General features: G+C 39.1%; 1 protein-coding gene across 1 annotated transcript in view; it reads right to left on the bottom strand.

The window, feature by feature from the left end:
• The window catches only part of tnmd (tenomodulin), an 83,208-nt gene extending 70,956 nt beyond the window's left edge, over nt 1-12,252 (bottom strand). Inside the window, exons 1-2 of the mRNA XM_023328196.1 lie at nt 12,107-12,252; nt 3,551-3,685 (exon numbers count right to left, since the gene is read on the bottom strand). Of these exons, the coding sequence (XP_023183964.1) occupies nt 3,551-3,685; nt 12,107-12,154 (183 nt within the window). The 5' untranslated portion in view covers nt 12,155-12,252. The remainder of the gene's footprint in view (nt 1-3,550; nt 3,686-12,106) is intronic.
• Between the last annotated feature and the right edge of the window lie 533 nt (nt 12,253-12,785).

Below are 12,785 nucleotides of genomic sequence, written 5' to 3' on the forward strand. Positions count from 1 at the left end.
TGAGAAAATAAGAAAATCATGGTTAAAAATAAGAAAACTCTAAACTACTCAACTAGTTCACAAACTTTCAAGCAGCACTGTATATATATATATTATATATATATATATATATATATATATATATATATATATATATATATATATATATATATATATATATATATATATATATATATATATATATATATATATATGATTTTTATAATGGGAAAACCTAAAGTCATCCTAATTTCAGTTTGTTTCCTAGCAGCAAAGAGATGAAGTAGAAAAAAGAAACTACCTCTGGGAGCCATGGCAACAAACAGCATGTCTACATCTCTGCACATGATTGAGAATGCAGATATAAGCTCTTTATTTATGTTAAGTTCAGGTTATCAGCGTCTCTCTGGTTTAAAACACACACCTTCTCCAAGCAGCTTTGAATGACACACTGGCCTAATTCCTTACATGTAAAGATGCAGCTCAGGATTAGCTGCTGAATCAATAAATGCTGTATAGGTGCAGGCTGCCAAAACTGAGCAAGCGAACCATCAATCAGCTGTAGCAATACATCTGTTAACCTTCAGGATGGCTGTGTTACGTTCAACATATCAAATGCTCTGAAAAATGTTTGTTTTCTATCATGCCAAAATGTTTTAGACCATTTAACAAGTTTTGCCAGACAAAGCTAACCCATAGAAATGTTTAGATGATGGTTTCCACACCAACCAGGTGAAAAACTAAATCCCCTAACTCTGCGTAAAATTTGATTAACTATATTTTTAAAATCACTTTGACAAGCCAAATGTTGCCTGATTATTTATTGGACCTATAGGCAACAATATGTCAAAAACCAACATGTTACGCAACGTACAAATGTACATTCAAGAACAGATGAGAAACATTGTTATCAGAACCAATTAGTCTGGAAAGGGTGTCAAAACCTTTCTAATGCTTTAGGACTCCAGAGAACCACAGTAAGATCCAATACATTGTAAAACATTTGAAGGTGGTTTAACTTGAAAATGAAAGTTCACCTGCTTCCTTGAAAAAGCAACTTAAGTCAACAATAAAATTGTTTTGGTTTTAACTCAGACAGTTAATGAAACTTGTTAAAGTACATGAAGTTGATATAACAACAAGACAAATTGTCTAAACCAGTGGTTCCCAAAGATTTCCTGGGCCCCCCTATGGATTACAATAAAATCCCCCCCAAAAAGAAAAGAAAAGAAAATCAACTGGCCACACACATCGTTCAACCAGACGTAAACCTGTACACACATTTTGTTCTCAAACTCCACTGGGGTTTATTTCACACTTCAGGTTGCAACAAAACAAACTACAAACCATCTTTACTTTTGTGTAACTGTTTTTTTTCTTTCATTCATTCACACCGCTTCGCGCGGCCCCCCTGCAATGGCACTGCGCCCCCCTATAGGGAGCGCCCCTCACACCGTGGGAACCACTGGTCTAAACATATTCACAATATACAAGAAGAAACTGACCTCGCCCAGTGAAAGAGCCACATTTCTCTATTATTTTTACTCACATTATCAAATTAAAACTAACTACTTATTTTACTTTAGAATAATTTAAATTCTTGTTTCAAATTGTATGAACAACATTTCTGATCTGATAATGAATTTTATTAAACATCACAATTAATTATGCTCAAAAACATTTAGTCTGACCAAGACATCAAAATAAACATTTTTCCTAATAAAACACAAGAGTCAGATCAATGTAACACATGAAACATGCCGCTAAGCATTCTGGGAAATAGTTCCCACTCCTGTCTTTTTCTTCTTTCAGTTTTTTAAAGTGCTAACTTAAAAACTCTAGTTTATTCAACTCTTTAAGGTTTGATAAAATGAATAAACTAATATGAGTTTATCTTTCACAAACTCACACATTTAGATTCAAAATCTAAAACTGGCTAATTTTATTTGACTTACAGAGTAGAAGATGTAGATACGACATGCGGCTCAAATGTTTTTGAACAAATGGAGAAAACAAAAACTGCGTTTCCATTACAAATGTGCTCAAAATAAATTGGTGTCATTTTCACCAAGCGTGGCGCAACCAGTTATTATAAAGCTTTTTAATGTAGGGGCAGGTGATTTTGGACAGCTTTTTTCCTTGTTTACTGAAATCATCACATAAAAAAGTATATATTTTTAATGTACCAAGGTTATTTTTCATGTTAAAATTTGTTTTGAATTCAAGTGTGACCAAAAAAAGCCACAGAAATCTGTAGTATCGTTTCATAGCACTGTACCTCAGTTTTCCCATGTTTCATGAAGTTTCCATCTGACAAACAGGTGATGTTTTTCATTATTTTTTTGAGTGGATCCATCTTACTCTCTGATGCAGAGACCAGACAATAAGCCTTCCCCTCAAGGCCCCATTAAAGCAAAACCCAGGGTCTGCAGGTTTGATATTCATCGCCCGGGCAACCTCTGCCATCAACACATTTTGAGCCACGTGAGAATGATCACAGCTTATTAAAGTGGAAATAATGACTGCTCTGCCTCCGGCATGAAATATTTAACAAGGACAAAGGAGATGGCTCAAAGGTGATTCATATCTGTGTTGAAAGGAGGGCACGCAGACAACGCCATCCTTACAGGAAGTGCATGTGACCCTTTGCTAACCTGAACTGAGGCGGCGCTCTCTGCAGCTGAATCTTTTGCCTAACAGACGAATAAGGCGGCGGAGGTTGTTGTGATTTAATGTTTATTAGCCATAACAATGATATTGGCATTAAAACAAGCAACGTCAAGGACAACACACGCCCTTCTTCTCATCTCTTGACATTTACTGTGCACACAAAGCAGCCACATAAATTCAGCTCTAAAATGTCTGTGTTTCGTTTTGAGCCGTCATATCAGTTTAATCATTTCTCTTTCTAACCCAGCTCAGAACCTACACCGCATCCAATTCCTGGATGTTAGATTATTGATGTATCCTCCTTCCAACTTGGATAAATTAGCTCTTTTGGCCTCTTGGGAAAAGTCTGGGGGAAAAGGAGGAGAGCGAAAAATGTTCTCCATCAAGCACGATTGAATTGGATTTCACAAGATGAATTGCCTGGACAAGAGTTTATCCCAATTACATTGCCAAGAGGCTCCAGTCCTTCTGTGGCCACTTTGTTCAACAGCAATTAGGGCCAGCTTTTAGTTACCAGGATCCTCCATTGTGAAAAGATGTTTACAATCCAAGCAGAAAGTAGATAAATGCATCAGTCCAACATTCTGAAGAAGTTAAAAGTGGTTTGTGGTCTGAGCCAAGAACTCACAAAAATTACAGATGTGACAGCCAAAACACGAGGAGGAAAACACAGCTGGTACCCGAAGCTCACACATCTTTTAGTCTACAGGAGCACAACATGCAGAGACCGCCCCCGGTTGCTTGTGCGGCCGTCCGCTTTCCTCTCTTACTTATTTCGTTGTCTTTGATGAGAGCTGCATGATTTGCAGATGTGGAAACTCAGGTTGTTTCATCCATCATGAAGACCACATTTACCTCAGATCCAGTAGCAATAAGGCTCAGTTATATTTCTCAGTCTTACCTTTCCCAAGCTGGGGCCCCACAGATACATCAGACTGAAGATGCAGACGGCCAGAACCAGAAACACCACAGCCAGCACCAGAGCCACCCAGTGGTAGTTGTGAAATCTGGTCTTCCTCTGTTTTTCTGCCTCCACCTGCAAACAGCAGCAGCTTGTAAATTGTTTATACGACCACAATGTTTCAAAAATCTTTTAAAAATAATCAAAACTTTCATATACTTAAAGGGGAACTATTATTCAAAACTCATATGTAATACATTTTTATTTTATACTTCCATTTGGGTCTCAACTGCTCATAAAAAAACAACTCAAGCACTTAAAAACAAACGAGCCGTTTCAAAAACCTACCGATTTTTAAGTCACATTCAACAGACACTGTACCGTTACCTAGCAAACCCTGACGAGCCCAGCCTGTCACCTAGCAACCCAAGTGGAGCTCCAGAACATTTAGTCAGCTGGTTTAAAAAAGAAATAAGTATGTTTTTTTTTGTCTGGAAAAAGATAATTTTCAAAAATTTCTGAATTGTAACTTCACAAATCAGCAGGCACTGCCCCTCACCTAGCAACCCCAGTCTGTTACCTAGCAACCCATGCAGAGCTCCAGAACATTTAGTCAGCTGGTTTAACTGCTGTATGCGCTGTACAATGGCTGCTGAAAAAGACCAGTGTTTTGTTGTTGACTTACCATCCAGAAACCCCTTACTGCATTGTTGTTGGTTGTGTAGGAGGCACTACTTATGATTTTCAAAGATGTAATTACGTGTCTGTTTTCAGTCATTTTCACTTGTGAGTGTGAATGTTGAGCTGGGGGCGTGGCCAGCAGCATCTTATTTGGATTTAAAGTGACAGAGGCCCTAAACCATTTCATCAGAAACAGACAAAACTGATCAGACTAAAATCTTATTAGTAAAGAATGATATTGCACAAAAACGTAAAATGAAAATGTTTTGTATAGCCTGTTGATCTATCCTAAGCTGTTGAAGGAAGCATAATTTATCACCGTTAAACAAATATTTTTGTAGAGATTTTTAATGGAAATGTAGACCAACTAAAACGTATGTTAGTGTAGTGTAAAGTATATAACCAATATATTCGCTTGAATTACAGAATTTATAGAGCAATGATTTGGACAGTGTGACCAGGCAATAAGACATGTTGGTACCGTATTTTCCGGACTACAGAGCGCTCCTCACTATAAGCCGCAACTACAAAGTTTTAAAATAAACTGGAAACGTACATATTGTCAAGAAAACTGGCATGGGGTGTGAGATCTTTCCGGGTGCATGCAGAAAAGGTGCATAGAGGCCTGAGAGAAAATAAGTAATCTTGTAGTTTGATTAAAAGCTAATTAAATTGAATATGAAGGAATAGTAAAATGAATACAAGTAATCACATAATAACCTTCTGAAATGTATTATCTGAAATGTGATCTGTAATGATTTCTGTAATGAATTAACTGTGGAAAGATTATGGTTGATGAATTATAATAAGTAAGAGATGTGATTGATTGTTAACTAAGGATCAAACTTGTGATAATGTGAAGTTGTAATCATTTGAAATTAATTCAAACAGGTTTAACAACAGATTTGATGTGTTTAATGAGCTATAATACATAATAGTGGGTTATAGAAAAAGAGAGGAATACAGTACAGTCCTGAAACAGGAAATGTCGCAAGCAGTTCTGAACAGATGGTCAGAGCGCACAGGATGGTTGGAGTGTTGAGTTTGACTGAAGCAACGGAGAAAGGGGAAGTACGGGACTTTCCACTGTGGTCAGCAGAAATAGGTTGGGCAATGTGGGGGCTTTTTCATGATACATAGCAGATGTGAAGCAAGTCACGTAGACCAAATTTCCCCATACACACACATGGGGGAGAGATGCATAAAAAGGGGCTGAAAAGAGGAACCAGCCGTTCCCAGTCCGACGGCGCAGAAGGAGAGACAACTTGCTGAAGCAGATTGAGCCACGGACCGCACTTCAGAACCACGGGAGAGCTCGGACTTCACACCGCCAAGAAAGGACTGGGTTCCATCGCCCCATCCCTGGTTCTTCATTCGATCGTCGGTCTCGTCTCAGCCCAGCAATTACAAACTCTGCAACAAGACTTGGAGGAAGGACAAAGCTCCCTCAGGGATGAGGAACTGGGTTTTGCAAAAGGATTCGGACCCGTTCTGCTTTGTTTCTTTTCTAAAGAGGGTTTTTTCCACACAAGGCAAAGACCTCAACCAAGGATGCTAGAAATTCCTGTTGCCAAAGATCCACCATCGTCTGGGTATGAGTTGAATCTGCTCATTGAAATTCCATCTCAGAACTTGCGACTTTAGTCAGGGAAAAGAGGACAGGGTAGTATGATTGTACATGTAAATTTTATTACACTGTTTTTGAATTATTTACGATTGATTATTGATTTGTATGTCGCATATCCCTGCTTAAGCTTGCTTAATAAATTTATACTATAAAATTCTAAAGAGGTTGGTGGACATTGGAATTAATAGAGTCATTTAATCTTCGTTCAGTTCTTTTAATTAAGGTAAAACTAATGTACATGATTCCAGTAAATAGGAGGCTTCATAATTTCCTTTGGTGAGAATAAATAATGACCCTGGGACTTACATCTAAGTCACTAAACATAATCTAGCCGGTTCCAAGTGCAAGTTATGATTTAGAAAGTGGGCTACCGTTAACAGAAGTGGTTATTGGAATTATGCAGCTGTGAGGGCTACTCAGCTGATTGTTTCTTAACTGTAAAGGGTCATAACTTCTGGATTGGAGGTAGTTAGAGCTAGACGAATCACTTTCGCCACCAGTTTAAATAGATTATCTCTTATAGAGTACTTTTAGGGTAATACCCAGGTCTCAGAGATTTTCCGGACCTGTTAGACAGAGAACTGGTCAGTAGGCAGCCCTGGGTAGTAGTGAGGAGTGGGCGGGGCTGACTATTGCAGGATAACCTTCATGGCGCCCCACGTTGGGCGCCATGAAGGTTATCCTGCAATAGTCAGCCCCGCCCACTCCTCACTACTACCCAGGGCTGCCTACTGACCAGTTCTCTGTCTAACAGGTCCGGAAAATCTCTGAGACCTGGGTATTACCCTAAAAGTACTCTATAAGAGATAATCTATTTAAACTGGTGGCGAAAGTGATTCGTCTAGCTCTAACTACCTCCAATCCAGAAGTTATGACCCTTTACAGTTAAGAAACAATCAGCTGAGTAGCCCTCACAGCTGCATAATTCCAATAACCACTTCTGTTAACGGTAGCCCACTTTCTAAATCATAACTTGCACTTGGAACCGGCTAGATTATGTTTAGTGACTTAGATGTAAGTCCCAGGGTCATTATTTATTCTCACCAAAGGAAATTATGAAGCCTCCTATTTACTGGAATCATGTACATTAGTTTTACCTTAATTAAAAGAACTGAACGAAGATTAAATGACTCTATTAATTCCAATGTCCACCAACCTCTTTAGAATTTTATAGTATAAATTTATTAAGCAAGCTTAAGCAGGGATATGCGACATACAAATCAATAATCAATCGTAAATAATTCAAAAACAGTGTAATAAAATTTACATGTACAATCATACTACCCTGTCCTCTTTTCCCTGACTAAAGTCGCAAGTTCTGAGATGGAATTTCAATGAGCAGATTCAACTCATACCCAGACGATGGTGGATCTTTGGCAACAGGAATTTCTAGCATCCTTGGTTGAGGTCTTTGCCTTGTGTGGAAAAAACCCTCTTTAGAAAAGAAACAAAGCAGAACGGGTCCGAATCCTTTTGCAAAACCCAGTTCCTCATCCCTGAGGGAGCTTTGTCCTTCCTCCAAGTCTTGTTGCAGAGTTTGTAATTGCTGGGCTGAGACGAGACCGACGATCGAATGAAGAACCAGGGATGGGGCGATGGAACCCAGTCCTTTCTTGGCGGTGTGAAGTCCGAGCTCTCCCGTGGTTCTGAAGTGCGGTCCGTGGCTCAATCTGCTTCAGCAAGTTGTCTCTCCTTCTGCGCCGTCGGACTGGGAACGGCTGGTTCCTCTTTTCAGCCCCTTTTTATGCATCTCTCCCCCATGTGTGTGTATGGGGAAATTTGGTCTACGTGACTTGCTTCACATCTGCTATGTATCATGAAAAAGCCCCCACATTGCCCAACCTATTTCTGCTGACCACAGTGGAAAGTCCCGTACTTCCCCTTTCTCCGTTGCTTCAGTCAAACTCAACACTCCAACCATCCTGTGCGCTCTGACCATCTGTTCAGAACTGCTTGCGACATTTCCTGTTTCAGGACTGTACTGTATTCCTCTCTTTTTCTATAACCCACTATTATGTATTATAGCTCATTAAACACATCAAATCTGTTGTTAAACCTGTTTGAATTAATTTCAAATGATTACAACTTCACATTATCACAAGTTTGATCCTTAGTTAACAATCAATCACATCTCTTACTTATTATAATTCATCAACCATAATCTTTCCACAGTTAATTCATTACAGAAATCATTACAGATCACATTTCAGATAATACATTTCAGAAGGTTATTATGTGATTACTTGTATTCATTTTACTATTCCTTCATATTCAATTTAATTAGCTTTTAATCAAACTACAAGATTACTTATTTTCTCTCAGGCCTCTATGCACCTTTTCTGCATGCACCCGGAAAGATCTCACACCCCATGCCAGTTTTCTTGACAATATATAAGCCGCACTGGGCTATAAGCCTCTGGTATCTCCACTGCTCTCGGTTTTTCACAATAAATCTGCTATTAAGGACGCAGCGGAGGAATGTCCTGCATCTCCAACGCCGGACCATGGATTCATTCACGCTGAGTTTACGTGCAGCAGCTATCAATCTGCACTGCCAGATCGATAGTCTTCAACTTAAAAGCTGCATCATATGAACTTCTTCGTGTGAGTTTGAAAACATTTCTCCGTCGTGCCTGCTGCTAACATGTTCTTGTTCCATATGAAAAGCAGCACTTTCTTCTTTGATTTCCAATTTTGACTTCCAATGATTCACTTCCTGCCAATGATTCACCCTGATTTTTTCTGTGGATTTTTTTTTCTGGTGATTTTTCTTCACCCTGGTGGTTGAAGAAAAATCCACAGAAAAGCCGCACCGGGCTAAAAGCCGCATGGTTCAAAGCGTTGGGAAATATGGTAAATAAAATCAGCATGTCTGCAAATCAGCACCTTGACGCAAGCAGAAGTGAAGGCATCACATTTCAGTGATTGGTCGATGTGTGTCGGGTTGTAGTCTGTAGACCTTCACTCTCTAAACATCATGAATGCCTGTAAGGCCACAGAGCTCTGGTTGGTTTTGTCTCGTCTGGCTGAAGGACATGCCTCCAGGACAGACTGTCCTTAGCATACTTTGCAGTCTGTCTAATTTGAAGTGGAGTTTTTCTCCGGCTGTAATCTTGCATCACCTTCCTGTGCAGAGCTCTTGTGATTGAGATAAAAATTCCTGGCTTGATGGGGGATAAAAATACAGCCTCCAGTTTATCTGATTGTTTCTATTTAGGGTTGCGTTTGATTTTAAACACATAATTTTTTTTTTTTTTATCATGCATGTGCTCCTTATATTTGTCATTTTATGCGTCAATCCGACCTTCACTTTAACCCAGTTTTGTGTCAGAATTGAAAAGCTGGCTCTTTCTGCACCTTCAACCCCCTTTTTTGTTTTTACTTCCTATTATTGTGACAAAAGCAGGAAGAATTAACCTTTTGTGCATTTGTTGAAGCATTGCCCTCACCAGACTGTTCCAGCTGAAACCTGAGACCTGAAAATAACCAGAATATTATTCCGACTTCAGTCTGTGAAAACATGTCGCAAAATCTTATTTTAAACGGACACCTCTGCATTTCATTTGTAGGTTCTGCATGTGGGTCACTCAAAATAAAACGAAATGCAATGGCTCAGATACTGAGCCAAAGGAAAAAAAAATACAAATTTACTCGTGTCAAAGAAAGGTTACATTTATTAAACTTCCTTTCGGATTAAAACTCTGCCCGCTGCCAACTATTCCCCAAGCTTAAGGACACAAATTAATAAAGACAGACTTTTGTTCCAGAGGAGCTCCAGCGGGGAGAAAATGAAAACTTCTCATTCACAGTGGGCCACATCTGAAGGTCTCAGAGGACAACAGAAAAGTAGATACGCAAAAAAAAAAGGGGGGGCCGAGTTCAATTAGCAAAATTGCTGTTGCTTATCTTTGTGTCTTTTAAAGTGATGATAAAGCAGCTTTGGTTTTTTTTATTGTGGCTGAACTTGTTACAGTTGTTAAGCATGTTGTAGATTGGCCAGCACATTTACATACTCATGTTTTAATATAATGCAGTGCCTTAAAAATTCTTGCTGCTTTAGCGTCTCACAGTTTGTCACTTCACCATCACGAACGCATTTTATTGGGGCTTGAAGCAACAGAGCAGCCCACAAAATAAAAAATTTAAAAAAAGATTGCTATAGATTTTAAGCTCAGATCAGATTGTGTTGTGTATCTCTCAACATCAATGTTTGCCTCATGTTTTTAAGAGGATTTAAGTCTGGGCTTTGACTGGGCCAATCTGGACTGGCTGGAAGGTGAACACAGTGCTTTACGAAGAGGTATCCTTTCAGTATGAGTTGTTTCAGAACCTCTTGTCATTTTAAATCCAAATTAGCCACTGCTGGCCGCACTCAGCATTTACACTCCCATGTAAAAACTGGTGCAAACAGATGCACAATTATCAAAGATACAAACATACATCTTTGAAAAGCAGAAGTAGAGTCTCCTGCACAACCAAAAAGAAAGCAGCAAGAGGTTTCTGGATAGTAAATCAAAAACAAAACACAACCTTTTTTCCAGCAGCCATTATACAGCGCATGCTATGGTAAAACCAGCTGAGTAAACGTCCCACAGCTCTGTATGCGTTGCTAGGTAACGGGCTGGGCTTCATTGGGGTTTCTAGGTAACAGCAGCGCTTTGCTGCGGTTGCTAGGGGAGGGGCAGTGCCTGCTGATTTGTGGCGTTACATTCTGAAGGTTTTGGAAACGGCTCATTTTCCAGACACCACAATATGTGAACTAATTGCCAAAAACCATCTAAGTGTTTTTTGTTTTTTTCAGCGCTTGGGCTGTTTTTAGAAACTCAAACAAAAGTACAAAACATGAAAATGTCTCAACATGAACAATAAAATATATCAAGGATTTTGGCTGCAAAGTCACAAAATCTGAAAATGTCCAAATGAATGGTTATGTAATCCATAATTTAAAATTCAGATGTGAGGTGGAGTGGCGATTTGCCATATGTGAAGGACAGAGATTACATTATAGAGGGCAGCCTAAAAATGTTGAACTACTGCTTTTCCATTTGATGAAACCAACCTGGACAATTCCTCACTGGACGTATTTAAGACAGCAGCCAGAAATATGAGGCACATCAAAGTATAGTTAATCCTGAGGGAATAATAAAAAACAGACATCTACGGTGGGAGCCAGAAATTCCATACTCTGAATTTCTCAGTGAGCAAAGAGGAAGAACAAAAAATATAAAAATAAATAAAAAGCAGTGGATGAAATTCACTCTCATGTGGCAGGTTGCATAAGCAGTGGAAACTTAACTGGAGGACAAAGCTCTCGCTGGCTGCTCTTTGAATATCAAATGCTCAGAGGGAAAAAGGTGGGATTGAAAGACAGACGGTTGATCGGACAGAAATAAAGACAGGGATGGAGCAGTCTGAGTGCACAGCGCCCGCCAACTAGTGTTTAAAGGTTTAGGAGTTCAGAATCAGCCAGGCAATTCTTCCTGAGCTCTGGGAGGAAAAGTGCCCAGAGCCCTCCTGTTGTTATCAAGCCAAGAAAGAGCACTTTCTTAAGAAAACAACAGAAAAAACCCCACTCGCCTACATAGCCAACAAGCTGAGGCTGTGGTTCACCCCACCAGGCCATGCACATTTCCACATTTAAATTCCTGTGGTAGCTAAAACAGGCCACAGGTGACTTCTTATTTATAACCCTTCATATTCTCGCATTTGTACTTGTGGTGTTGGTGACCTTATCTTAAAGCCACAACGAAACAATTAACTTTTTTATTCACCTATATGTAGGAATAATATTGTACTGATACCTGTTGCTGTGTTCATATAAAGAAAGAGAAAAAAAAATCCCCTTTGAGCTTTCATTTCAAGTAGCAAGAACATCATACAGACCTTAAAATGGTTGGGATTAAACAACAAAAGAGTGGAGATGAAGGTAAAAAACCCTGCAGGATTTACTAGGACAACGTATAATTCTGGGGTAAAAAACTCAAGGGATATTCTGAAAGATATAAAGTCACCAAAAACCAGACTACTGAAATATTTAAGTTGAATCTTACACTCCAGTTTCACTATTTTCTCCTTTTTTTCAAAGAACTTCTTCTGCCACCTGCCACTGCTTTAATGAGCTTTAATATTTAAAAGCTCATTAACTAAGATTCAATAAAATATACATATAAAATATCCTTTTAAGTTCTCCTTGCAGCTGATTAATCAGCTGCAGTCAAACAAATGGAAAATGAGAAAAATGCACTCACATCTTTCCACAGAAGTTGCTGACTGCTGGATTGACTGCTAGCCTCCATGATGCAAGCCCACAGGAGGAAACTTTCCGATCCTCTTAGCTGAGGAAAATACCAACGCAATGCACGGCAAAGAGTCCTAGCTTCATTCCTCTGCTGTAATTTGGGAGAGCGCTGAAAAGGGAGGAGAGTTTGGGATGGAGTGGAATAACTGTAGGAGTCGTGATACCCATTAAGGCAAAGCAGATGTCCTTCCTGCCGACCTGCTCCCGTTTTAAAGGTGGTAAAAACGTTTCAGGCTGAAAAAGTAACCCTCTGTTGAATAAATTACAAACTACAGTTGGATAATAATAATACTACAGTGGATAACCAGCATCCTGATGTCCTGGAAAACACAATGATTGGGCAGAAAATAATAACAGTGGTTCTCCAAAGTATACAAAGAGCCTGGACGCTGTTATGTAAAAAAAGGAGACCATGATAAATACTTTTTCTATTAATTCCACCTCTAAACTAAAAAATAAGTGAATGTGTTAAAGGTAAACATTTAAAGAATACATTGTGACTTGAAGCACCTTTTTCAATATTCAGTCTTCAATTACTGAATTTCTTATTCACCCCAAATAAACTTCAGCTGTCTGTAACTTCTTGGTACCACAACTAATTGGACCTTAAACGACAATTCAAGGAGGAA

This window comes from Xiphophorus maculatus, chromosome 23 (genome assembly GCF_002775205.1).
Source record: "Xiphophorus maculatus strain JP 163 A chromosome 23, X_maculatus-5.0-male, whole genome shotgun sequence".
Classification (NCBI taxonomy): Eukaryota; Metazoa; Chordata; class Actinopteri; order Cyprinodontiformes; family Poeciliidae; genus Xiphophorus; species Xiphophorus maculatus.